At 38.6% G+C, this 23,304-nt stretch overlaps 1 protein-coding gene across 5 annotated transcripts in view; it reads right to left on the reverse strand.

The window, feature by feature from the left end:
* arhgef10lb (Rho guanine nucleotide exchange factor (GEF) 10-like b) overlaps positions 1-23,304 on the reverse strand; it is a 53,296-nt gene that overhangs the window by 29,569 nt on the left and 423 nt on the right. Inside the window, exons 2-11 of one of the 5 annotated variants that reach the window (XM_037540818.1) lie at positions 21,464-21,658; positions 14,381-14,446; positions 8,305-8,631; positions 8,159-8,186; positions 7,581-7,654; positions 4,713-4,841; positions 3,302-3,438; positions 1,031-1,144; positions 562-670; positions 228-331 (exon numbers count right to left, since the gene is read on the reverse strand). In XM_037540818.1, coding sequence (XP_037396715.1) covers positions 228-331; positions 562-670; positions 1,031-1,144; positions 3,302-3,438; positions 4,713-4,841; positions 7,581-7,654; positions 8,159-8,186; positions 8,305-8,631; positions 14,381-14,417 — 1,059 coding nt within the window. In that variant the 5' untranslated portion in view covers positions 14,418-14,446; positions 21,464-21,658. Of the gene's footprint in view, positions 1-227; positions 332-561; positions 671-1,030; positions 1,145-1,481; positions 1,995-3,301; positions 3,439-4,712; positions 4,842-7,580; positions 7,655-8,158; positions 8,187-8,304; positions 8,632-14,380; positions 14,447-21,463; positions 21,812-23,304 lie in introns of those variants that run through there. The other 4 variants (XM_017709775.2, XM_037540819.1, XM_037540820.1 and 1 more) reach the window with 4 other exon arrangements.

Below are 23,304 nucleotides of genomic sequence, written 5' to 3' on the forward strand. Positions count from 1 at the left end.
AAAATAAATAAAAATGTTATTGCAACAAAATGAATCAGCACATCTTTAACATTTTAACAGGAAAGGAAAAGTCCAAAACAGCTAAGCTTGTAGCTGTGTAACTCAGATATCTAATGAACCATTGGAAAAACCGATAATATGCAATACGGAAAAATAACACGGACATGTTGTTAAGAGGACACGAAAACAACCACACATGCAGAGAAATAAGCACCACACCTACACACCTGTTGGTTACTGAGGCCATCTGGCATGGGACACAGCTGTGGTGGTGGGTGCTTCGCATCAGAAACAGTCACATCCAGGTAACCAGAATCATCTTCTGTGTCATCTGCAACATTTCATGTTCACAGTCAACTCATTAACTCTACCATTCTCACTACTACTTCTAAAATTGTGCAGACTTCCTTTTATCCAAGTCTGCTCCTACACCTTATCACCTGTATGATAAGGTGTTACATGTTGTCAAAACTGACTACTCGCTCTGTAAATTGTCTTCAGCTTTAATTATCATCAAGGAATCATCAGAAGTGAAAAGGAAAAAGTAAGAAAACCTCAAACCTGTGTTTTCTTTCTTGCTCAGGAAAGAGACTTTGCGCATCATGGCTATTTTCGTCTTTTCCAGGCCATCTTTAGTGCCATTCCGGGCAGCTTTCATGAGCTGTTGAACCTGTGGGAGAGGAGGTGACTGCTGAGACGAGCAACTGCAGCTCAAAGGAAGAGGAGAAAAAATGCTTGATCCTGTACAGAGAACAGGGTGTACAACAGCAGGGGCAAAGTCACTTTCTGAAGGTCCCTCATGGCTCAGTTGAAGTTTGGAGTATAAGTTTGGAGGCATTAAGACGGTTTCATTTTCACTGTGAAGCAAAACTAAGAGGGGAAAACAAGACACTTTTTCCACTGTGCAAGCTGGAGCAAGACTAAGGATGGTTCACTGCTTTTCTAAGTTAGAACTACTTGTCTGTGGTGAATGCAACATGAGTGAATGAATGAATAGTACTGCATCTACACTGCTCCTAGGAAAGTATACCTTGAAGTCATAGGTCTGTTTGATCTGGCTGACGTCTGGAGCCCCTAACCGCATGGCCAGCTCACGTTTGGTCCGAACACAACGCTCCTTTAGGCGCCGTACATCCGGCGAAATCTACAGTCATCACCATTTCCATAAGCCCAGAGGCAACAGAGGTGGTGATTTAGATCGATATTTACAGAGAGACAGGCAGAAAGACACAGAAAGGAGAGAGAATGAGGAAACAAACAGAGAAAATCAGAGTGAAAGCAGACAATCAAAACAAAAAGAGAGGCAAGGACTGATCAATCAAAATGGACAAGGCAGCCTCAGTGAGTGCCTGTATTATCCAGTGCTTTCTCCTGTGATTGGCATACAAATTACACACGACAGCTACAAACAGACGTAAACAAGCACATTTAGTATCCATTCCAGACAGTGCACTGATTAGCATAGTAAAGCCTTTCTGTACCTGTTTTCAGCAGAGATCATGCATAACATAACGTTTCAGTAAAGAAAGTGCTGATCAGCAGTGCTCACAGATGCAGACGGCAACCGAGAGGACAGACTAAAAATGAGCAAAAGCAGGAGAGGAACAGGGGAAGCCCAGGAAGGAAAGAGAACTGAAAGAGATTGCTGAGTGAAAAAAAAAATCCACTGGCACAGTGAATTAGCCTTCCTCTCCCCACCCAAACGCTGTCCACAAACCATGGCAATCAGCACTGGCTGTTTGTTTGTCATGCCACAAATGCAAGGCCAGTGTGGTTGATGTAGCAATGTATGTATCTGACAACAGCTACATATTGCCACCTTGTGACAAAGCGTAGAAATGATCAGCTTTTAGTCTGGGTCCTTTTAGTTAAAATGATAGTTCATAGTCAAGTTCACATTAAATTTTGCACTTACCCCAAGTGTAGTCAGTGATATCAGAAGTTCACTTTTTAGTTTTATGTTAGAGCTACAAGGCTAATGTTGATAAAGGCAATAGAAGCTTACAGACACCAAATTAGCCACCAACTGCAAGACTAAATCATGTTATGTAATATCAAATGTATATCAAATGCTAATGTCATTTGTAACACTGCATGAACTAATATTATGTATAACAATTCCTTTAAGATTAATTTAGACGTGCAACTTACTTAGCGTGGTTTGAGGCAACTCTTACCCAAGATGTAGCTACAGTTGCTAACAGCACTAGAACTCAATAGTTAACCAAATAGCCCAAATCGCTTCTGTAAAAATACATCCCCAAAACATTTCTCAACCTATTTAAACTGCCGCCAGGTCACTGTTAGGATGGAGTGTGGTTTATATCACAGCATAATACTGTGAGCTATAAAAATAGACAAAACTTCAATGCTATAGGCAGTCATTTCAGAGAACATCAGTGCTGGTATTCAAGCTGATCTAGGATCAGATTGATTTTTCGGCAAACTATTCTTTTAACATCCATCTCAAGTGATCAGATCACAAGCAGACCTCCAATGTAAAGCTGTTTACAGCTAGCATTTCTATGTATCTCATAGGTGTCTCCAGTAACCAGTTGTCACCAGCTATGACCAATTTACCTGCTATGTCTGTCTCACACTGTATTTATACACACATTGTATTTATATTTATACACACATTGTATTGTATATATAAAACAACACTTTTTGGTGGTAGTTGTTGTTCTTTTACATGTACTGTGTACTCCCTATAAAAAATTAGATAGCACGGACTGCTAAAGCAAAAGTGGTCATTTTGAAGACGCCTCAGAATGCTTTAGCACTCACACTACAATCAAATGTGCTTATTCACTTCCCTGACCACCATCAAAGATGGTAAGAGTCACTGGATCACAATGTGTCCAACATGCAGTGGACACCTTTTACAGTTAGCAACGTCCACATATGAATGGCTCGTCAAAAACATATGTTATTGTCTCTGAGATGATTTAGGCATGTGGTTTGCACAATTGCTATAAGCTTTCATTACTTGTTAGCTGCATTAGCCTCATAGCACCCATGCAAAACCAAAGAAGCAAACCTCACCAAACCACATCAAAATGTCTTGGCTCATTTGGAGTAATGGAAAGACGTCTTTTAAGGATTTTTGGTCAAAAACCATCACTTTAAAGCAAAACAGAAATGCCTGCTTTAAGTACTGACTAAAACATAAACAGGATAGCACAGACAGTTATGAAGACTTGTTTATAGGAAGACTTTATAAAGCTAATAAAGTCCCTCTCATGGCATCCCTTGCATTGCACCCTGGCACAGGTATGAGCAGACACCCATGCTTGCCCACCTTGCTGCGAGTTGGCTGCTTGATCTCGGTGTCTGACTGCTCGTCATAACTCTCAAACTCACTGGAGCTCCAGCCATTGTCCAACATTCCCGCTGACTCATCAGGCCTCCGCACATCCTCATAGATCGTATCATCACCTACACACAAGAACAGGAAACATAGAAAAGCTAGATTAGGTGTGCAGCTGTGAGAGAGCTCATTTTGAGACAATCATTGCCCATATTGTACAGAACATGTCTGAACAGTAAATTGTCCATAATTGTAATGTTTGCAATTTGAATGACTCTTGATAAATGGAATTACATTATTTGTACATTATCTGCCTCAACTTATGACCTTATCTTAATTAAAACTCGAAACCATTCACATGCAAATAAGAAGTGGACTGACATTAGCCCATCTCAGTGCTGGTGTTTCTGTTATGTCTGACCTTTTAATGTGTACTGATGCTTTCAGTTTACAAAATATGGCTTCAGGATACAAACTAGCTAATATTTTACACTGCATGACACCGAAACAAGATATGCCAGCCTCATTCATTATGCATGGCAAAAAAGAGTAATGGGAAGTGTCTAAATTGAACAAGAAATGTAGTTTGCATCCTAACAAGACCAAGATGTAATAGTCTGTTGGAAGAATGCAAAGAACAGAATACTGCACTGCATAAATTGAACAGGATATCTATCAGATTTACACTGTCTGTGCTTGATTGTTGCAACAAAAAAGCAAACCGTTACACTATTTGCCTTTTTGAAATACAACAGTTCTCGTTTGTTTGTTATTAGACATCACTACAGTCTTGTGCAAAGGTTTAAGCACCCATGGTCAAATTAATTACTTGATTCTCTAATAATGAATAAATCAAGTCAAATAAATTAAGAGAAGTAAAATTATTATTTATTTGATAAAACATAAAATGTGACATGTCCAAACATGTTTTTTTCCCTTACATATTAGACTCAACAACTATATATATATATATATATATATATATATATATATATATATATATTCAGTTTTTGATATAATTTGAAAAGGCCTGTTGTCCTTTACATTGTGTGTAAATTTCATGATGAATGGATCAAAATAAACAGTCCAAAATGACTTGGAAAGACATTTGGTTCCACTGACTTACATTAAAAGTAAAGTAGGTTTTTCCTTCTCCTGTAAAGTTACCATTTTGGAGATACCATTTTAACATTAGCAGCGATATGTGTGTGTGTGTGTGTGTGTGTGTGTGTGTGTGTGTGTGTGTGTGTGTGTGTGTGTGTGTGTGTGTCTGTGTGTCTATGTATAGAAATTTCTACAGTCATCTGTAGGAGAAATTTCAAAGAAACGTGCCATTTGCCCAGGGAAGATCAAGCACTCACATAAGATTGTACATTCAGAGAAACCAGAACTTGTCACTGACCTGCACCAGGAGAGGGGATGGTCTCACATGGGACGTCATCATAAATCACCTCTAAGCGAGTGGGCGGAGCTAGGTTCACCTCTGATGTAGATGAGGGCACATTCTCCTCTGTTTCAATAACAGGTTTTCCTGGAGCAGGGGCATTCTTAGAGTGAGCAAATGAGCACCAAAATGTACAGTATGTCTTTGTTTCTTTTTCCAGTTAACTTCAAATCTGTAGTAATATTAAGATGCAAATACAATGGGTTGAAAATTACAGTCAGGTGAAAAGCGTTTGTACTAAACCTCTGTACGAACACTGATTCCACACTGAACATTGGGACAAATGCTGTAGTAAGCACAAATCAGTCAGGATTGATATGCAACATATAGGGAGACACTAATTATCTCTTCTTTAATGTCACTGGCCGACTGAATATGTTTTAATTAAATCAATCAAGACTCAACACTACAGCTCAGGGGAGCAGCAACACAGGGTATCTAATAAAGCCATACAGCCCTTATTTCTATTCCAAAGAGAGGAACAGTGCTGCAGAGAGATCTGCTGATAAGGTTTGTTTTATAGATGGTGGTGCATATTGTGTCTAACCATGTGGTGCTGAAGGAGATCTCAAAGACACACGTTCTCAAACTGTTTGTGTGTGCACATATCTAAAGGTCAAATCTAGAGCTACAGTCTAAACATAATCCTAGATTTGACCTTACAGTGTAAGTGAAGGCGCAGTGTACTGCAATTTTTAATTGGTCAAGCCAATCAATATTTACAGTGTACGCCTTCATTAAGCAGAAGGCCTTATATTTCTCATATTTCATGAATAGACAGAATGAGAGCAGCAAAGGTCACAAAACAAGGGCTGACTAAATATTCCCAAAGATAAGCATTAGGGTTGTAAATTGTACAAGGATTCATTTGATTACAGCTATTTAGGAAACGATCAATGAGCATGATTTGATTTTATTATTTTGATTATTCAGCACTAATTTTAAAAATGCTCTGAAATGTGAGTGGACAAAATGATTACACAGTAGTGGAATATAGACAATAATAACAGTACACTGCAGTTACACTTTTAGCTAGCTTGAACATTTTATTATGGCTATGAGTGCATATTTTATTGAACATTATTAAAATCAACTTTAATTGATTTAAACACTGCAGAACTGATGCAGTTGAATCACCACATTCAGATCAATGCATTTTACACCCCTAATAGAGATACATAATTTGATAACTCTGGATGTGTTGGAAGGATTAAGGAGGACTGCTATTTTAATTTAGCCCAAGAGCATCTAAATCACAGACAGAGGAATCACGTCTGTTCTAAGGAAATGCACTAAAAGGAGGCCAGGGCAGGTTTTGGGAAGCATATACCTCTGTGCAGTCGCAGTGTGAGCTCTGACACCACACTGAACCATTCCCGAGAGCGAGCTGGCACTTGAGCTGAACACATACACACACTTCACTCAGAACATTGCTTTATCTTTGAGCTCTCACGTCACGGCTATTGCTATAGGCCCGATTTGCTGCTGAATCACCAAAGGATAGAGAGTTGTCATGCACGATTTGTCATATCAGTCATGGCATAATAATTTCCCAGTGTCACTATTTAATCATTTATTTTTTATAACACTTCTTTACCCTAAGAATAGTTCAACCAGTTTGCATTGAAGTCTCTGTAGTTACTGAATGATAACCCTTAGTATGCAATAAGCCTGGGATTTAAACAAACTTCAACAAAATTCAACAACAGTTAAAAAGGAATTCCACCAATTAAAAAAAATTTCAGCATAATTTAATAATTGAGATGTTAACAAAGGACCTCATTCACCAAGGTTTTCTACAGAGCCCTGCTGGTGACATCACATATAAATAAAAATGTGCAAATGTGTGGCCACACCTTATTAACACATGGACATGAGATCCTAATGTGTGGTTACGATTTAGGCATGGGAATGAGATCATTCCTTACTAAGTTGTGGTCACGGATTAGGATCTCATTCCCATGCATCGCTAGTTGTGGCCACGCATTATTTTTATTTATACAGGATGTCACCAGCAGGGCTCACTAGTTTCCTTATTTGGGATTTGTTCTTAGGTAAGAACAGAATCTACATACACTCATGAGCACACAGGTGTGAACAACTCTGCAGTTTAAGAGCACGTCATGAATCTGACGTAGACTTTTTCTTAGGATCTTTCTCAAGAACAAATTTAAGAAAAAACTGAGGAAGATACTGGTGAATGAGGTCCAAAGTCCTTCAGAGTGTTCTGATGTAAAAAGCTGCATTGTGGAGAAACCTGTCCACTTACGATTTCTTTACAGTGGTGATAGGAACCAGAATATGTGCTCTTAATGTTGACATTGATCAGAGGTAAATATGAAAGCATTTGCTTTTTTGGATGAATGCAGACATTTGCAGTAAAATCGATTGCAAGGCATCTGTTGAGAAATTCCAGTACATTTTCTGGACGACACATGACCACCATGTTATGAACAGTTGATCTGAAGTGAAGGGGAATTTGATATGAACTTGTTTCCATGCAGTGAGCTCATAGGCCTCCTGGATTTGATTAGCTGAAGTCATTGTTTTGATCTGAATGTGCTGTATCATTAGCTTGGATTTTCCAGTCTTTGTAATGGTATCAGAGGACATGTGTAGTAACACAGTCCCCCTCAGAGCCACAGACCTGCCAGGGCAAACATGTGAATGTCCTTCTTTATGACGGGCATACAAGAGCATTCGGGTCTTGAATATAAACCTATAGATCACAGACACAGAGCTGGACACTGGCAGTTGCTGGGAACTGTCTAACCCTTGAAAACACCTAGACGTTGTAAACAGTTGCATAACAGGACAGAGCAATACCTTCATATATGGTGTTTCTCTTCCACATACTTTTCATCTCCTCAGTGACCCTAGGCTCAGTGGAAACAGAACTCCTGAAACATTGACAAAAGTGGCCATTAGCCAGAACAATGTATGCTTAGTTACAACAGTATTTATTCTTAAGAGTGAGGATAATGTCCTAACACACAGATTCAGATCACTGGCTACATGGCAGAACATAACCATGGTACTAAAAAGTAAATAATAAACCAATATGAGGCACTGGTCATCATTGTAAATCATGTGATAAATATCTGATGTCCATGAAGCTATGAAGCTATAAAGGTCTGCAAAAAAGGTACGCTCATTGATGAACAACAATGTGACCCTTTTGAACGGCTTTAACATTGATTTCCCCCAAAATCTATTTTTTCATATGATCATATCTTATCATCATATCATATCTTTCACATGTGAATCTTAAGAAAATTCTATAACCTTTCATTAACTTTTAATAAAAAGAGAAAAGAGAAAAAAAAAACTGGGTCAACTTTACATGTCAATAGGCTTCTATGAGTAGGATCAGTATCAAATAGTCAGCTTTACAGCCAACTTACCCATCTGGAGACTGTCTGGCTACCAAATCTGGATTAAAAACAGAAACATAAGCATCTCATAAACACATCAAAATTACACACTGCAGGTCAAGAAGTCTCTAAGTCAATTTAAACAAACTCATGATACACACATGGCAACGGCTCACCTGGGCTTGTTATGTGTGAAGGAATGGTTCGGTACTCCTGACCAGCAGAGGTCCCTCCATTTATTTCCTGACCGTGACTGGCTGAGACACGCTTCAGTGCTTGACTGTAAACTGGATTTGAGGCCATGATGACACCTCCGGGACCCTGCGAAGGCTCGGCTCCAGCTGGGGAAACTCCTAAAGCCTTATTTTCAACAGAATTTCCAGCTGCTTCCTGTTCTTCTTCCTCACTATCATCAAACTGAAACTTCTCACCCAGCTCCTCATCTTCGTCATCCTCCTCTTCCTCTTGCTGGGGTGTCTGAGCCACTCCAGTGGGCACAGACTCTGAAACCAAGCAATCCAGTTTACATATTGTTAAGTATATATAACAGGGAAGGTTGGCACTAGGGATGTAAATCTCTGACATCATGACTGTATTGTGAATCTCTGAACCTGATCTGATTATGATTGTTTAAGAATAACAATTCAATGAATCAGAAAATCTCAATTTTCACCATGAACTGTTGCGATTAGGTTCTGTTGGTATGATTTAAGATTATGTTTATATACATAACATACTCATACTCTCTTATTCACTCACTAACATTCAGCAGGCTAAACGTTCTCCACAAGGGGGCATCATTATCAGTCAAATCACTTTTGATGCTTTAAGGGCCCATTTCATGGAAAACAATATTTTCTACTTTTTTTTTTTTTAATAAAATAGTTTGATGCAGTATGCAAACAGCCTGGTTTGATTCCACAGCTTTCATGATGTCACAAAAACCGACTTATTTACATGTATCCACCTATTCAGCCTACAGCAGTTTATTCATCGCTCATTCATGCTAATGTTATAAGACATGTTTCAGCCTTGACTGCTTTTTTAATCAAGCACAATATAGAACAACCAATAAGAACAGAGACCTTTGTTGGATGGACCAAGTTGGATACTGGCCCTTTAATAAAAGCAGTGCTTAGCATCAACGACACTGTGTTTTGCTGAAAGTTCACTTATAGAGTAGTGGAATATAGACAATAAAAACAATACATTAAGATTTCTTTAGAGAATTGGTCATATTTGAATATAGCCTGGAAAATTTATGCCAAAAAATTAGAGCATACTTTATTATTATTATTTAATACATTCGTTTAAATATCGATTAAAATTGACTATACAAGAGTTAGTGCCCATAACACAGTCTGATTGGCTGAGATGTGTTCTACTCATGTTGATACTTATAATAACTGTATGGATGTGTCAGTTAACTAATCAAGGTACCAGTATTTGACTGAATGGGTATTTGTTTAATTTCATCATGGGAAGATGGAGAGAATAAACAAACTGAAACACCCCTTTTTAACATAATGGTAAACAAAAATTTTCTTTAAATTTTACTTCTGTGAACACAAAATGATACTTGCCTTATCTAGAGGAAGAAGCTGCCAACATTAAAGTTCGGTTCAGAACTTCAGTTTGTGTGGATTTGCAAATTACATCATGATTGCGATGATCTAACGAATCACAGCTGTGATGTTATTTGCAATAACACACTCCGTCTCATGTTTTATTGCTTAATTCTTACATTTCAAAGTTCACCGCCTTCAGATCAATGAGTTAATCTGCATTCATGTATTTTTAGATCCCTAGTTGGCTCTGAGGCCAGCCTAATATTGAAAAAAATATCCAGGGGAAATATTCAAACAAGCTTAGCTTTTAAGAGAAAATATGAGTGATGACACAACATTCCAAAGTCACATGTACATCCGGAAAACTGCACCTCACATTTAAGCCTCTAATTGCTGGATAACAAATCTTCTAATGTTATGGCATCACTCTGCCTCATCAAATCCCTACACTGCATGCAACAGAGAGCAAAAGCCTGTTTGTGCTAACTACTGTCAGAGAACTGAAGAAATTCCATCCCACAGTTACTGTGGGCTGCTTTCAGTTCATAACAAATGTCACCGTTCCAAACCCAAGACCAAGGATGATTATGACCTACTGCCTCAAAATAACACACACACACACACACATGCATACCACATGAATGGAAACAAACAGTGACGTCATTTCAGGTGAAAAAGGTAAAACTAAGACATACTGTGTTGTTCAAATGAGCTTACAATGAACAGAATTCAGGTCTATAGCAGGGAGGCTATGTGTTACTGTGTTACAGTGAAAACAAGAGGCGTATGGGGTTTAGTCCAAAATTCTACAGACAAAAAAGCAGGCCTCTCGTGAGTCATGCAGGGTGTTGGGTGGAACAGGCAAACAAGCTGTAAAACGTTCACAGAGTCCAACCCATGGGTCAGAGTAATGTACTGGATTCCAGTGATCTTGATCATCATGCTAAACTCAGCTGACTCAAATGTTTTATGCGCAAATGCACTGAAAGCATAGTTACATACAACGATGAATGAAACAAAACAAAACATAGTGGTCAATTTTCAAATGCTTTCACAATTTACAGCAGTCAGAAACCACCCCTTATTTATTTCATCTCCAGTTTAACAGCCATTAATTACAAATTATCCATATTTCAGGACAGATTTCTGAGGAGATTAGAAAGAAGATTATCCACTTCCATAATAAGTGAAAACACAAGAGTTTCAAAACTGGAGTTTAACAAATGATGAAAAGATGTAGAGAAAATCCAAACATCTGTGCAAGATCTGACAGACCACCAAAACTCTGACCATCAGATAAGCAGTACTTAAGGCTTTTGTTTTTGAAAATCAAGCTAAACTCCTGCTTCATATCTGAAAGGTCTGTTTCTTCAGTGTTAAAAGGCTACTTTCAGACTGCAGGCAAATCAGATTTGTTTCTTAAATCAGATCTTTTGACTGTCTGCCCTGTTATTCGCAAGTGATCAGATGCTTTTTTAATGTCAAGAAATTACTGAATTGTCTGCATGGGTTTGCTGTGGTAACGACGTAGGCATCAATAACTATGTAGCTAAGCTGGTGATACGGTTTCCAAGCACAGATGCAGGAGAGGTGGAGGTGCATCATCTCACCCTCCAAATTCTTAAAAATTCTCTGGCATTAGCATGAATCTTCTGCATTTTTGTCACTCTGGATTTGACATCATCATTGTTTGTCGCATTGTGAGTGACGCAAAAGACACTTTAAAATCTGATTTAATTGGAATCGCACTTCACTGCTGTCTAGACTATCAAAAAATCAATCTGGATACAATCTGGATATGCCAAAAATCAGATTTGGACTGGCAGTTTGAACAAGGCCAAAGAAGCTGCTGGTGTTCTTAATGGAACAATGAACTGGGCACCACAGAGTCCAGACCTCAATATCACTGAATGTGTACTTGGATTGTGAGAAGCACAAAAGGCAAGCAACTTCTAAGACCAAACTTTGGAAATGTGGACAGATTTTTTCGAAAAACTGAAAGCAAGTGTTGATGAGAATAGATGCTATAATAAAGAGTCCACACACTAAATATAGAACATTTATATTATATTTAGTTCTCAGGGTTTTTGTGGAATTCTCTATTAAATATATGTTTTCTTCATCTTCCTCATACTCAAAAATGAATAAATCATACTTAACTTTAACTTAAGACTACGGCACTGTAGGTACATACAAAATATATGTTCCTCTGTATTTAACAAGTAAACAGAAATAAGTTTGGTCAAACCATGTACTACACACTAAGAGACAATGAGAAACAGGGGATTACTGTTTCTCCAAAGTGGCTATAAGGGCCCATGGTAGGCAAAGAAGGGGGATTACACAAACTGACCATATGGCCCCTTGAAAGCATATACAAATAAAAGTGTTCATGGCAGGCATGTGTTCGTTCTTACTGTAAATTTTGAAGCAGCAATTACCTCATCTAGTCAAACAAGAACTGCATTCCATTCAAAACCACATGGCCTCAGTATTAGCCTATGGATCAATGGCCTGAAAGTTAAACTATTCAACCCTTATTCAGAACTACCTTTGCTTAAGTCTTTTAAACAGTCTATCTAAACAGTATCAAGTCATTACCTCGCCTTTTGTCCTCATCGGCTTCACTCCAGCAAAAGTAGGAAAACCTCTTTGAACCTGCCAAGTGAATTTTTGGCGACACCAGAAATTTCAGCGACTGGGTCATGCAAGCGGTCTCCATGACTGCCGGGTAGATGTGTGTCAAGACCAGGTGGCATATGGTAAAGATGCAGGATCCCTCTGACACAGCATATGGTCAGCTAGCCTTATGACCACACTGCACTCTAACTTTCTCAAGCCCTCTAGAGATTAAGACAGTCACACTGTATGGCCTGTGCCAAATACATGGAAGTACAGACCAAATCCCAGAAAAATCATGCTGTAGCACTTAACCTACAGAAACTGTCGCAAGCAACTCTGGTTCAACTCCTCCATCTTTGACTGTCTGTAACAGAAAGTTCAAGTGTTGAAGAGCATTAAAGCAATATTGTAGCTCAAATTTGCATAATTTTTCTCTTGACTCAAATGTAGTCCATCAGCAAAAATTATGTTTAATGTTCAAAGTTTGCTTATTTATATTTGCACTGGAGCTATGAGAATCATACAGCTCACAAATAATGTCAATCTACAGCCTTCAGTTTAGCATTACGCTGGCTGTTCTGCTTAGCATCCGTTTTGGCAGCCTGTTACACATTAAACAGCAAGGTGTAATGGCTGATAAGGCTGGGCAGTGCACTGCAAATACTGTTGTGGTGATGCCAGTGTGGTGCGTAACAAATATTTTAACCCATCAAATTTACATTCACTGCTGTGAGACCACATCCAATCAAAAATTACTTAACAACTCACATTGCTTATTATTATCAAGACTGTATGTATGATCTATACTTCTTCGGTGTCAGCTCCTGCAGGTTTCTCTAGACCACACAGTGGCATCAAAAGGATTTTCAGATATGAAGCACCTCATGAAACCAGCTTCTAACCAAAGTCCTTATAGGAAAGTTTGTCTACTCTGCAGGCATCTTGGTAACACCCCTAGGCAGTTATTTCCAGGAATATAAGACTAAGCTTCTAACTAGAGATATACATATTAATCCAAAACTAAAAAAATGTGTTTTAAAAACATATTTGAAATCTGTAGAAAATTCTAAGAAAAATCATATATTTTGTAACATTAGGCTCAAACAACACAAAAACATGTTTTTTCTGCTTGGTCTGGCTACTATGCCTGCCCAGACCACCATGAGGGAGGGCTTTAACCACTCACAGCTTTACTTGTAAACTGTCTTTACTGAACAGCTGTCATGTTGAATGTTATGAACTTTCTTATTAATTTTATGAGCAGTTAACTTTCTTCTCTTTGTTTATAATGTCTCTGCTTGTAACTTACTCACTCACTCACTCACACACATTTAGCAGGCTAAAAATTCTACAAAACCAGTTGATTAGCTGTTGGTGTTTGCTTTGCATCAGGGACACTGTTCTCTGAAGGCAGAAAACGTGAGGCGCACTGCACTGTTTTTTTTGGGGGTTTTTTTTAGGGGCTCACACTTCTGTGTATTTAAAGGCTGCTTTGGACTGTGCCTTTCCCAGTTTCTAAGCAACAACAGCATCATAATTGCCAGCCAGGCTATTGTTTCGATACTTACAAGCAGAAAGTTTCTAGTGTTAACTTGTAAACATGGTGTTGCTAACAAAAACAGGCTAAACTTTAGAAGCTGCTATTTGTTTATGTTTGATCTGTAAAGGACTACTAATTTCATATCCATTACAGTTTTCACTAAAGGCCCTCTTTGCCTCTGATCTGATCGGTCAGGACACAAAATCAAAAACAAAATGTGTCTGCCCCAAAATGATTGGAAATAAACTTGTCAGTCCACAAAATAGGCAAAAGTGTGGAAACCTGACCCCTTTAATGACATGTAGTGATTTAGGCAGGCAGTTTACAAGATGCACAATTGATGTCCATAAGTGTCCACTAACAAAAAGTCACTGGACACTTATAGATAGATACAAAGCCTCAAATGCGAAACTCAAGAAGTAAACATCAGACACCAAACTTGTCTTGGCAGATCAACTGCACTTGAGCTAAGGGGAAAACTGTCCAATCTGATTTTTAGACAAGCAAAAGATTTGCATTCACCTGTAGGCTGTGGGGTAAGGGACTGTGGGGATGCCATGGGCTCCACCTGTAGTCACATCTGCCTTCCTGTAAATGACAGCAGACTTATGTTACAAAAAGGCTGACACACTGTGTAATTAAAGAGAAATATTCAAGATTATTGCAACATCATGGTTCTTTAGTTTCTTACATAACATTCCCTGCACTGGAGGATACACCCTATAGCCAAACAAAATCCAACTCCGCCCTGATGGAAATCAATAATCTATAATAATCTATAGTATTTCATATCCATATGCTGTACAGAGAAAGAAGAAGAAGAAGAATGCAGATAGCTGGAGGAGGCAACATGAGAGGAAGCCTCTGTCCACCAGTGGTTGTACGGTGTGAGCTTGCTAAATTCCTCAGTGGTGCGTGGCAGATCCAGGCTTGCCTTTAACCGAGTGGGCCCTCCCACTTTGGGCAAGGCGAACAACGTGAGTGAAAAACAGGCCAGCTCAGCGCTGAGGAATGAACAAAGCCTAAACACTAGTAATGGCTTTAAAGAAACTGCGCAGCTCAATGTTTCCAGTCGTCCCGTTATTTATATCAAACCTGTATACTGCTACACTGCTTATAGACTTTAAATTACAGTAATCCAACTCAACAGTAATTTCTCTCTAGAAATTGATTCCATTTCATTTAACAGAGCACCCTGAAGCTTAATGTCCATTGGAGGTCAACTGAATAATTTAACAGCATGGTGCAGGGAAGAGAGAAATGCAGCGGCGCAGACAGACAAAGGCAGAACTGAGGAATATATAAAAAAAAAAAAACAATATCTAAGCGTTGTGCAAAAGTCAGAGATTACCCTTCATCTCATTTATTTCAAATCAAAATAGTCATGAAGTACAAGTTTCCTTCTTTCAGGAGATATTTGTGAAGAGATTAGATAAAAAGCTAACGCACCAGCACATAAGGATAGAGTCAGGGGGAAATAATGTGGAAAAACATGAGCTTTTATGTTGACAAAAAACATTTTATAAGTTAAAGAGAAAAAGTGATTCCCAATAATCATGGAACCACTAGAAGTGTTACCACCAGATAAACACTACTAAAAGCTTTTATCTTTGAGAGAAAGGAGAAAATCAAGTTCCACTCTTGCTTCAGATCTAAAAACAAGTGTTTCCCATCCTTCCACTTTAGAAAGACAACTCAGTGTTATGGGTCTGAAAGGATGAGTAGCTGTCAAGAAGATGCAAATCAAACAATGAAGCTGCTGGTGCTCAGAACAATGGACCAACCACTCCAGAGTCCAGACCTGTATATTACTGAATGTGTTTGGGATTACTTGGATCATGAGAAGGAGAAAATGCAACCAACTTCTGAGACTGAGCTTTGGAGCTGTGGAACAATGTCCCTTCTTTAAAAAAACGGAAGAAAGTCTCCTGTAATATAATATGCCGTAATATAGGCAGTGTTAAATACTGAAAAAAATTACTAAATTTAGTTGTTTGGTATAAAAACACTACATATCTGCGAAATACATGTTTTCCACTTTTTCTTGGTGCAAAAAGTACTGTATATATACGTTAGAGTGCACCTGATACTCTGTGTGGCTGATAAAATCAGTCAATATTTTCTCAGATTCATCAACATCATCTCTTTGACAAAGCACCAATAATGTTTCTTAAAATGTTATAAAGACAACTATTTCAGTTTAACTAAGACCAGATACTCACATTTGGCTGTCATGTTTATTAATAAAGCACTTTTCCGTACTGGAGTCTGTTTAATTTTGAACCATATAAAATTACACAGTCTAAAATGACCAGTTATCAGAATTCTTAGCTACTCCAAATCAGTATCAGTGACTAGTTGGTCAGGCCCTAATACAGAGAACAGCAGTTGGATTGTCAGGGCCTAACAGCACAAAAGAGCTGAGCAGAACCCCCTCCAGCCCTGCATTACACATCCACAGACGTCAACTCCTAGAGCTATTAGCCACCACTCTTGTTTGGTCACACCACAAAGACAAAGTCAGTCTTTATGGAAGATATTGTAAGAAAAAGATGTCATCATATACCAACAAAAGTCAAGTTCTTTTAATTGTAAGGTTCTTTGGGAACCACTGTAAGTGTCCAGCCCAATTTTGCACCTGCAGTTCACTATTAAAAGCAAATAAAGAGTCAGCCATAAAGTGGTTCTTTATAGAGTCACGTGTCAGTTGAGAGAGGCAAAGGGTGCAAAAAGAGTGAGACTGTTTCAAACGGCCATCGTCATGGAGCTCCGGCCTCTCTGTGACATAAATAAACCAGCCATTGCCTTGGTCACAGTCTCAATGCATGAAGCATCTGCACCTCCACACACATTAACTCCACATGCCCACTTCTCTCTCTCTCTCTCTCCTCAATACTCTCTCTTCTCCTGCTGGCCATGGTAACATCTGCATATAAACTGCATGTAAATGTTGCTCAGCAAACTGGATCAGATCTACATTTGATCTGTCCAGATCAAAATGGTTAGATCTACAATCCATGCTTTCATTTCCAGCTATCTCAACTACTGGAACTCTCTTCTAGCAGGAAACAGCTCTTCCTCCATTCACAAACGTCAAATGGTTCAGAACTCTGCCGCCCGTCTCCTCACCCACACTCGTGCACATCACCACATTACCCCTGTTCTCCAACGTCTCCATTGGCTTCCTGTGAAATATCGCATACAGTTCAAAATTCTTCTGCTAACCTATAAAGCTCTTAACAATCTCATCCCTTCGTACTTGTCTGATCTTCTTCTTCCCTATAAACCCTCTCGCTCTTTCAGGTCGTCTTCAGCTGGACTACTTACCATCCCTCCATTCAACCTCCAAGGCTTTGGTGACTGAGCCTTCTCAAGATCTGCCCCTAGACTCTGGAATTCTCTTCCACTACTGGTCAAACAATCCAAGTCACTCTCCATATTCAAATTTAACCTTATTTTTTCGCACTTGCCTGTAACCTCCATGACATCTTCAATGTCTGACCCTGCCATTGTACAGCATTTCTTATGTAAACTGCTCTGCCTCAACATACTTATAACCTGCCCTCAGTCTGTTTTGCTCCTTCATTTGACCTCCCATATACTGCCTTGTCTTTTTGTATGTATTATTGTGCTCTTGTTGTCTGTGTTAAGTGTGTTATCTGTGTACTTTGAATTGTAAGCGTCTTTGGGTCCTTGATAACATGCTATATAAAAATACAGAATTATTATTAATTATTACAATGAACCAACATTCATGCTTCGAGCAAAATATTAAAATAAATGTAGAAAAATGATCAAAATGCGAAAGGTTACTAATTCTTAAGCTGTTTTCATGCAGTTTCCAAGTTGTTTAAGAGCCAACAACTATACTACTATATATGTTTTTTATGTATTTACCATGTTTATAAAGCAGTCTAGGAATGTTGTTATTAACTATTTCTGTTGTTGTTAACTATTTCAGAACAGTTTAATGGAAGAACACAAACTCTTGGCTTCACAGACAGACTCATACTGCTGCTGTCTGACCAAAACCCCCTATCATCAAAAAAGTAACTGTAGAGGTGAAGGACAAAACCTTATTAACCTTCTTTAATGTAAGCTAATGCACAAAAAAAATTATAACACATTTTTGGATCATTTCTATTGATCCATTCATCAAAATTGTTATTGTTTAGTTTGTGAAATACTGACACAGTGTAAACTCAATTCAAATTATGTAAAAAAGAATCACAGACACAGGAGATAAGTGGCTTGTTCTGAAAGTGCCAATATTTATGATTCTACCGACCATCATTTTTAGCAATATGTCTTACATGTTGTCCATTTTTAAAATATATTGTGATGCATTCATGTATAGTACATACAAGCCTGGATAGCCCTGCCACAAAATTAGTAAAATACTGATATTGGGCTTCATTCACCAACCGATCTTAAGAAGAAATTTCTTCTCAAAAGCCACTTACGCAGTTTTCATGAAGAGTCTGAGATTCACCAGTGTTTTCTTATGTGGGATTAGTTCTTAGGCAAGAACAGAATCTACACACACAAGAGCAAAAGGTGCGAACAGTTTAGCGGTTTAAGGACACATCAAAGATCTGATGTAGACTTTTTCTTAGTATCTTTCTCAAGAACAAGTTTAAGAAAAAAACATTGGAAGATATGGGTGAGTGAGGCCCATTGTTCTCAAGCTATGAGTGATTATAATGTTTTAATGACACTGATTAAGCTATTTCACCATACAGAACATTTTATTTATTTCACTAAATAAATCAAATTTCACAAACAAGACCCTGGTCAAAAGTTTGGTTTGGTGCTCAACATCATGTATCACCAAACTTCAATGCATTTTTTTAGGTCTTTTGCTATCCCTTTGAACAGGTCTCTGGATGCTTTAGGAAAAGATGGCCTCTCTTCCTAATAAAAGGCCTCCAAGTTCTGTAAGTTCTTCAGCTGCCATCATCTTACAATTTAATACAACCTCAATGATATTAAAGCCCAGGAAAGAACATTAACCTCCTTCCACTGCAGCCACTGCTGGTTTGAATTTTCCTTGTGCTTTGGAACATGTTTCAGGTGGAAAGTTCAAATTGAAGTTCTTTATGCACAGCTTTTAGCAGATGCATGCAGATTTCCCTCCAACAATCTATTTCTGACAATCTGCTCTACTCGTCTTGCCTACAGTCTTGAACTTCATTTCCTCTGTCACTGGTGCTCACTCTTCTTCAGAACAAGTGAGATCCACCTCCACATTTCATAGCAAGGATGGCATGTTTCTCTTCTCTCTCACATGACGTTCTGACTCATCTTCAAACATAGTGTTCCTGATCATGGCTATAAAGTAATTGGCTGTCTTCTGGACTCTCCAGGTGTTTTTTTTACAAAAAGGCATTGCTGCAGATTCTTAAGGATAAGGTAGATTACTATTGTAACCTTCAAGGTCATCTAAATTTGCATGAATGTGCAAAAACAGATGCATGCAGATTTCCCTCCAACAATCTATTTCTGACAATCTGCTCTACTCGTCTTGCCTACAGTCTTGAACTTCACTTCCTCTGTCACTGGTGCTCACTCTTCTTCAGAACAAGTGAGATCCACCTCCACATTTCATAGCAAGGATGGCATGTTTCTCTTCTCTCTCACATGACGTTCTGACTCATCTTCAAACATAGTGTTCCTGGTCATGGCCATAAAGTAATTGGCTGTCTTCTGGACTCTCCAGGTGGTTCTGTTATATTCCGAACAGACCTTTTTCCGCTGTGGTGTGGTCTGCTCTTAACTGTAGCTTTTACACCCTTATTAAATGTGAATGCAAACTTGCCGTTGTCCTCTCTGAAATGTCTGTTATTGGACCTGACCTTGGTCTTCATCTCCACAGAGCCAATGTGTTTCCACCTCTTCTTGTTTTTTTTACCTGAATGTCTAAATTGTTCCAATTTTTAAACCATTTTGGTAACATTGTAATTTAAACTGTTGAATTACTTTCTGTCACAAATCATTCGACAGCTATTTTGCTTTATTCGTGTTTTGGAGAAGAAAAACTGACCAACATTTGTTTCTATCAAAGGTTTTTTTGCTTGCTATTCAAATGAGAGTTTTACAAAAAGGCACTGCTGCAGATTCTTAAGGATGAGGTAGATTACTATCGTAACCTTCAAGGTCATCTAAATTTGCATGAATGTGCAAAAACAGGAACAAGACACTAGTTATGTTTAGACTTATGCCATGCAACAGTGCAATGTTATTTTCTAATTTTTAAAGTGTTTTTTATTGCAACACAGGGTGTGTAAACACACAGTACTCTGCAAACTCAAAGATCACCCATCATTTATTTCATTTCCAGTCAAAATGATCATTATTGATTTTTTAGCATCAGTATAAAAAGCCTCAACAACAAAACATATAATCAAATTCTTTAGAACCTTGTATGTCCACCTCTTGCCTTCATTCCAGGTTTCATTCTTTTCCGATTTTCTTTTAGTTTTTCAAAGAAATCTGCAGGGATATTTTTCCAAAACTCCGTCTTGGAAGTTGCATTTTCCGTTTCTCACAATCAAAGTAATCCCAAACACATTCAGTGACGTTGAGGTCTGGCCTCTGGGGGGTGGTCAGCAAATTTTTTGTGTGGTTTGCAAATGTTCTTCTTTTCCTATTTCCTTTTCTCAGTACTGGCTTAACAGATATGTATCCCTTCAGACAGGCATCTTCAGACAGTGGAAGGATGGATAGAAACACCTGTGGATTGTTTCAGATCTGAAGCAAAACTGGAACTTTTTTTTGGAACTTTTTTTTTTTGAACTTTTTTTTAAAGCTGTCAAAGATGAAAGCTGTGAGTAGTGTTTATCTGATAGTGACAGTTTTGGTGTCTCCTAGTTCTTGCACAGTTGTTAAGGGTCATTTTCTCTCCACCTTTTAACAATTTTGAACTCTACCTACTTCCAATTCTTTTTTTAGTTTTTCCCTCTTTTTGCAAGTGGATTGTGATGTACTTACTCAGAATTGTCATAAATAATGAATAACTTGTAATTAAATGGCTGTTTTGACTAGAAACTGAATAAATTAAGCATTGCCTCTAATTTTGCATAGTATGAGCATAACTATAGTGGTGGTATACTATGTAACAAAGGCTTTGCTCTGAGTTGTTTTACAGGTTAAATAAAATTGCAGTCAGGGTGAGGCTGTAGACTTCACACCAGGCAGTACAAAATGAGACAAGTTGTACATTAACTGTAATGGAGCTGTTTGTCAGGTTGTATGACTGTAAGTGACATTAGATTCAAAATGCTTAGAGTCATAAATACTTAGAAACAAGGGCTGTCTCTCCTGCTGTTATTTGTAAAACCACAAACTGGCCATCAACCATTTCATGCCGAATCATCCTCCTAATGAAATTCAGAGGCCATCTATGGGGAGACGAATCAGATGGAATAGTGAAACTGGCTCTGCTGTTTTCTTACTTCTGTCTCTTTCCATCTAGATGTTTAAACATGTATTAACATTGAGTCATTGCTTCAGCGTCCTCAAAGCCCCCCTGAGGGATCCAAGCTTTGTTGCATTGTGGTAATAGAGCAAGTGTGAGTGAGATGGCACATACACATTTATTCTTACCTTTTGTTCCAAGGAAAGACTCACAAGCCAAAATCTTTATCCTCTTAGATTTCTAACTCCAGGAATCCAGAAATCCCCCTTCCAAAATCCAAGCAACTAAAAAATCTCCATTGACACATCAGCTCCCATTTTTGCGCAGTGCAGCTCTCAGTGATTGCTGTGCTTGACTATCCAGCCCGCTTCTTCTCACAGCCCCTGAAAGCATGAAGAGACATTCACTATTGTTTGCTTTCCCACAAGGCACTAGTTCCAAAGCCCCTTCCACGAGAGCTGTCACAGTCGCTCCTAGGAATAAGAGACTCTACCCTTCTATTCTTTTCCTCTATCCCTCCCTTTTTGCTTCCTTTCCCTTTCTCCCTCCCCCTGCAGCACATCAATAGGCACAGCCCTCCCTCAGAATGCAAATACTTCCAAAGCCCTGTCAGCAAATAGCAGGGCTGCAGGGCCAGACACCAGCCAATCACAGCCCAGTGTCATTTTTGAGACTTGAAGGTTGGGTCAGTGAGCTGTGGGGGGTGGTTATGGGAAAATGCAGTGGCAAATATGAAGAAAGAAAAGGGGAGGAAGGGACTAGGCAGACAAATACTAGTTCTACACTAAATGTTATCAAAAATAAAAGTTCGGTTCCTATTTTAAAAGGTGATGGACAACAGTTCAACAACGTCCACTGCTGCATGTTATCAAAGTCAACAGACCTCGCTCCTGCCAATGATCATTCAGTCCAAACAAAACAATGAGGTCGCCATACTGTTAAGGAAAGGGCCTCTTTACACATAGCAGTGGTAGATATTCATTCAAATCCACCAAATAGAATCCACAAGGGTAAAAGGTGCAGTTGCATGCAGACGCTTGGGCATCCTGGTCAAATTATATTTTTGTTTATTTTATAAGTAAAAATCAATTTAAAAACTTAAATATGCATTTTTCTGCAAATTGTAGGTCACAATTCCTATTTATTTGCTACATGTATCATGTTGGGAAAAAAATAATCAAACTTAACAAGCCATAACTTTCACACAGGCCACATTTGTGTTTTATTTTTTCACCTAATATGTTAAATTCAGCAAACAGTAATTGTGCGATAAAATGTGCAGACGTTTGCTCTCTGCAGAGGATCTGTTCACTTATTTACACTTAGAAAATCAACAAAACATGTCATTTCACCAGGGGAGCCAAAACGTTTTTACATGACTATAGACTTGGATCATTCTCTGCTGGTAACTCAGAATATTCAATTGCACCTTCTTCAGGCTTCTACAGAAATACACATTTTGCCAAAAGTATTTGCTCATTGTCTTTATGGACCTTGCTTTGTGCACTGGTGCACAGTCATGTTGGAACAGGAAAGGGCCATCCCTAAACTATTCCCACAAAGTTGGGAGCATGAAATTGTCCAAAATCTCTTGGTCTGCTGAAGCATTGAGTTCCTTTCACTGGAACTAAGGGTCCGAGCCCAACTCCTGAAAAACAACCCCACACCATAATCCCCCCTCCACCAAACTTTACACTTGGCACAATACAGTCAGTCAAATACTGTTCTCCTGGAAACCGCCAAACCCAGACTCGTCCATTGGATCAACAGACAGAGAAGCATGATTCCTCACTCCAGAGAACACGTCTCCACTGCTCTACAGTGATGCTTTAGAAAGGGCTGGAAAATGTGAAAAATTCCACTTTCTGGAAATGAGGCCCACTGATTTTTTGTGAAACTGGTCAAACAGACTGAACATGTAAGAAAAAGGAGGGGTTCAAATATCCAGATACTAAACACAAGGCTTGACTGTTTTCACTAACTGCATACACAGAGGGGATCATTTTCAAGGATATTCATAATCAACGAT

This window comes from Pygocentrus nattereri, chromosome 9 (assembly GCF_015220715.1).
Source record: "Pygocentrus nattereri isolate fPygNat1 chromosome 9, fPygNat1.pri, whole genome shotgun sequence".
NCBI classification, from domain to species: domain Eukaryota; kingdom Metazoa; phylum Chordata; class Actinopteri; order Characiformes; family Serrasalmidae; genus Pygocentrus; species Pygocentrus nattereri.